The 5,022-nt window shown below is 45.4% G+C and overlaps 1 protein-coding gene across 1 annotated transcript in view; it reads right to left on the bottom strand.

The window, feature by feature from the left end:
- Positions 1 to 1,171: 1,171 nt before the first annotated feature.
- txnrd2.2 (thioredoxin reductase 2, tandem duplicate 2) overlaps positions 1,172 to 5,022 on the bottom strand; it is a 30,637-nt gene continuing 26,786 nt past the window's right edge. Inside the window, exons 16-17 of the mRNA XM_047818996.1 lie at positions 4,224 to 4,321; positions 1,172 to 3,752 (exon numbers count right to left, since the gene is read on the bottom strand). Coding sequence (XP_047674952.1) covers positions 3,629 to 3,752; positions 4,224 to 4,321 — 222 coding nt within the window. The 3' untranslated portion in view covers positions 1,172 to 3,628. The remainder of the gene's footprint in view (positions 3,753 to 4,223; positions 4,322 to 5,022) is intronic.

The following is a 5,022-nucleotide window of genomic DNA, read 5'->3' on the forward strand; positions in this document are numbered from 1 at the left end:
GGAAACCGGAGTACCCGGAGGAAACCCCCGAGGCACGGGGAGAACATGCAAACTCCACATACACAAGGCGGAGGTGGGAATCGAACCCCCAACCCTGGAGGTGTGAGGCGAACGTGCTAACCACTAAGCCACCGTGCCCCCTTTCATGCCAAACACTTTTGTTAAACTAATTTTGAATGACAATGTGTGTATTTGTTTTCCCTTATTCTTGGGTGTATTGTGCCTGAATGCTTATTGTGTAGTTTCCTACAGTTTGTTGATTTTCCGTCAGTTTTAGTTCGATACAAAAGGGTTCCTTAAAGGTTACCTGGACAGTTGAGGTTCTTTCTCTTGATCAACTTATTGTACCTGAAACCCCTGATGATGTAATGTTCTACAAATACAGATGGAGATTGATTTAAGATGGTGTCAGGATTCAGCTGAACGAAGGTGGCTTAATGCTGCGTTTAATAAAAGCTCGTAACTTTATTGACTCCAACTAGAAGCAGAATCAAGGAACTTCGAAAGTTATTCGAAATTCTTGTACACAATGAAACTAGACAGATGAATTGTGGGTAAAAAAAAAAGGAAGATCTTTGCTCAAATATTTACACAAGGCTGAAGTGTGTTACTACTGGTGTACGCCGGTGTTGGGTAAGAAGCCACACACACACTCAGCAAGGTGGACTGTCAGGCCACAATGGTGACGGATTAAAGATCGCAGCGTGGCCCGCGTGCAGCCTGACATGTTGACATGTTCTGCTAAGTGCATTTCAAGGCGGATTAAGACACATTGGTTCCATTTCGGAGAGCGGACGAGACGCTAAAAGCTCTGCGTTCAGGAGGGAAAGTTTTAAGAGAGACGCGATGCATGAGAGTCCCGTCCCTAAGCAAACAAACACGGAGGAATCTGCTCCATTGTCGACGTGGGCTTGAGTGACAGGACGCTGGAGGGTCAATGAGGAAACAGTGAAGCTGAGAGGGGAGCTGACCTCCTCCACACACACACACAAAAAGATTACAGTATCAGACACACAAACACACACACATTCAGACACACATCCACACAAATAAAAAACCACACATACACACACACACACCTTCCGCTGAGCTCAGAATGACAGTCGGACCCCCGTGAAGCTCTGACCTCACACACTCAGAAGGGGGGGGGAAGAAAAGACACACCGCATGATTAATGAAACAGAGACGCTCATCATTTATTACTTTACACATGAATTATACAGTTTCAAAGCTTTAGATAAGATTAACCTGCACTATTTACACACACACGCAGCGCGGGGACGCCGGAGCACATCAGACCTGCCCTCTCCTCTCAGGGCTTTTAGTGCAGGTCCTCATTAACCGACCCCCTGAGCAGCTCAACCCTGACCCCTCATAGTGTGTGTGTGTGTGTGTGTGTGTGTGTGTGTGAACGGTCAGCCTGGAGATTGTTTGTGTATTAGAATGAAATGCTTAAACCATTTTTTTCACCGTGTTCAACCACAAAGTTTCTTATTGTTAAGTTTTCAAATTGAGTGCAAAAGTTTGAGTCTCACCAGGAAAAACATGACGAGGAGATAAAAAGGAATTAAATAAATAAACAAGTCAGGACCAGACATCAATATACTCTAATATCTTGCATTGGTCACATGGTCTCACCAGCCATTAGATCCTCAAGATTTCCTTTTCAATTTATTTGCTCCTGGAGTCACGCCAGACATTTTTTCTTATTAGAAGCGATCAAACACACACACAGATCAAACATCTGCGTCGTCCTTCACACAGAAAAACTGAGGGGGCACAAATATTTACACTGAGCTCTATTCTCTATTAAGCTAGCTTGTGCGACTAGCTAACTAGCACGGTTAGTTAGTCAGTAAGCTAGACGTCGGATTTATCGGATGGTAATTGTGTTTAATTGCGATATAGCGGACAAGGCGATGCGATGCGTAAAAGTTACCAGCTTAATTTTTCTTAGCTTAGCTTAATTTAAAAAAAAAAAAAAAAAAAAAAAAAACGACCAATGAGATGAAAGCTTTCAAAGCAATCCAGAAGGTTATGAACTACAATCACGGTAATGTTGTCAACCGGGATATGATGGTAATTAAAACAGTGTGTGTGTGTGTGTGTGTGTGTGTTAGAGAGAGAGAGAGAGAGAGAGAGAGAGAGAGATCCAGCTATGCTGTTATTATAACTGATAGTGTACTGGGGTCAGGGTTCTTCAGTCAGCACCCCCGTTTCCTAAAATACATGAACACAGGACCCTTCACTCGCTCCTCATTTCCAAATAAACCTGGTAGCGTTGCTCGTCCCGTCTCGGTCCCGGTCTCCACAGCAGCCTGTCACACACACTCCGAGCCTCATTAATCAGAGAGCTGAGGCACATCAGACAAAAACAAACCTTCTCTGTTGGGGTAAAACTCACAGAAAACCCGCTCGGTGAAACAGTACGAGTCTCCCGACGAGTGTGTTTCAGATCAGAGGGACAAAACGGAGCCTCTGACGCAGACGAGGTGAACGTTTCTATGGTAACGTAATGCGGTTTTTACGCTAGGGTTACGCTTCGGTAGCTAGTCAGAGAACAGATGCGAAACTCATGATAGATGATTACGAATATCAGAGATGTTTTTTTTTTTTAAATGTCTGTAATGTGGTGGTGTGAATAGTTAATGGTGACGATCTACTCGTGAGGGTCCCTAATTAGGCAGCCTTCCTACCTAGTGTTTACTTCCCCTGCACCAATCAGAATGACTTCTAAACGTCATTTTATACGATGGACTTTTGTTTGTTTTTATTATAGATAATAACTATTTTGTAAGTTTGTGATTTCTGGACTATAAACTGGGCCGATGTTAAAGAAGCAAATTAAAGGCTAGATTTATTTCGGCTGCTACTTTCACCTGGATTGGACTGTAAACTGTCACTCCAAAGCAATCTGGAGGTAAAAACAGAAAGAAAAAGAGGTGAATACTGGCCCCTTCAGGCGAACAGGGGTATTTATTAGACAGAGAGCTTGTGCGTGTTTTCTCTGTGTGCTCTGATGAGGGGAAATCTCTGTAGTTAAAGAAGAAGAAGAAGAAGAAGAAAAAAAAGGGTTGAACAAGCGCTCTCTCGACCCTGGGGTTTGATCGCCAGGCTGCTCGCCCGGTGTTTGTCCGCTTGCCTGGGAACCGGGGTGTATCACCGTGGTGACGGACCGAGCCCATCAATCAGTGTCAGCTGTGGAGAATGAGTAATGGACAGGAAGTAGAGCCGGAGAAACAACAATATTCTGCGAATATGTTTTTAAAAACTCCGGACTGCTCCGTTCTCCTGCGACTCTCTTTTCAACGAGCTGTAATGGGGCTTTAATCCTGATTTATGAGCCTGTTCTGCTTCTCCTGAGTCTCGCTGCACTATCGTGGAGCTTAAAGACGACGAGCGATAAGCAACACGGTTCGTGTCGGGGCTCAAAACGTGTTTTTAGAAACATCTATATGAACGGAGTAAGTTTGTCGACTTAAGGGACCGTGCTCTCAAAGACTAGAGAGGTCAAAGGTCATGACAGGCTGCAGAAGAAACCATGCTAAGCGAGAGTTATACGGCGATTCTGGTGTCCACAGGGTCCGTGTGTTAAGTGTATTCAGGGTATCTGGGGGCGTGTTTAACCTCAGCAGCCGGTTACCGTGGCATCCAGACCGGAACGCTTGGTGATGTGAAGTTTAGTGAGCTCCTCTGCGCATGTGGGATGGATACCGACCGTATCGCACAGCTGAGAGAACGTAAACCCGCACCTGGGAAAACACACACACACACACACACACACACACACACACACACACACACACACACACACACACACACACACACCAAGTCATGAAAAGGTTTGATTTCTCTTACTGGTACATTTAAATTAATGCTAATGATGTTAACAGGGTCGATTAGCTTCTTTAGAGGCGGGGCCTAGGAGGGCGGGGCCTAGGAGGGCAGAGTTTTTCCAAACAGTGAAGGAGTGTAGCAATACATTTAAACCTAAACCAATAAAAATAATATATATATATATATATATTATTTGTCCCCTGCATTAGTCTGCAGTAGTTTTTATCCCACATGAGAAGAAATGGAGGTAGCTTTTGCTCTCTCTCTCTCTCTCTCTCTCTCTCTCTCTCTCTCTCTCTCTCCTCGTCCTCCCCTCACGCAATGACTTATCTCCTTAAGTAATGTGAAAGCTCTATTAGGGGCAAAAGGAAAGGAGAATTGCTCACTGGAAGCCGAGAGCAAACCCTTGGGTCACTTCTCCAGCGTTGGGGCCGGTAAAGTGAAGCCCTAACACTCGCTGGGGTTCTGTCCGCTCACACACCACCTGACAGAGGAATGACAAAATGTTTACACACACACAGACAGACACAGAGACAGACACAGAGACAGACACAGAGACAGACACAGAGACAGACAGAAAGACACAGAGACAGACAGACAGACAGACACAGAGACACAGACACAGAGACAGACAGACAGACAGACACAGACAGACAGACAGACAGACAGACAGACACAGAGACAGACAGACAGACACAGAGACAGACAGACACAGAGACAGACAGACACAGACAGACACAGAGACAGACAGACACAGAGACAGACAGACACAGACAGACACAGAGACAGACAGACAGACACAGAGACAGACAGACAGACACAGAGACACAGACACAGAGACAGACAGACAGACAGACACAGAGACAGACAGACAGACAGACAGACACAGAGACAGACAGACACAGAGACAGACAGACACACAGACACACAGACAGAGACACAGAGACAGACAGACAGAGAGACAGACAGACACAGAGACAGACAGACAGACAGACAGACAGACACAGAGACAGACAGACAGACAGACAGACACAGAGACAGACAGACACAGAGACAGACAGACACAGAGACAGACAGACACAGAGACAGACAGACAGACACACACAGACACACACAGACACACACAGACACACACAGACACACACAGACACACACAGACACACACAGACACACACAGACACACAC

This window comes from Tachysurus fulvidraco, chromosome 9, assembly GCF_022655615.1.
Source record: "Tachysurus fulvidraco isolate hzauxx_2018 chromosome 9, HZAU_PFXX_2.0, whole genome shotgun sequence".
NCBI classification, from domain to species: Eukaryota; Metazoa; Chordata; class Actinopteri; order Siluriformes; family Bagridae; genus Tachysurus; species Tachysurus fulvidraco.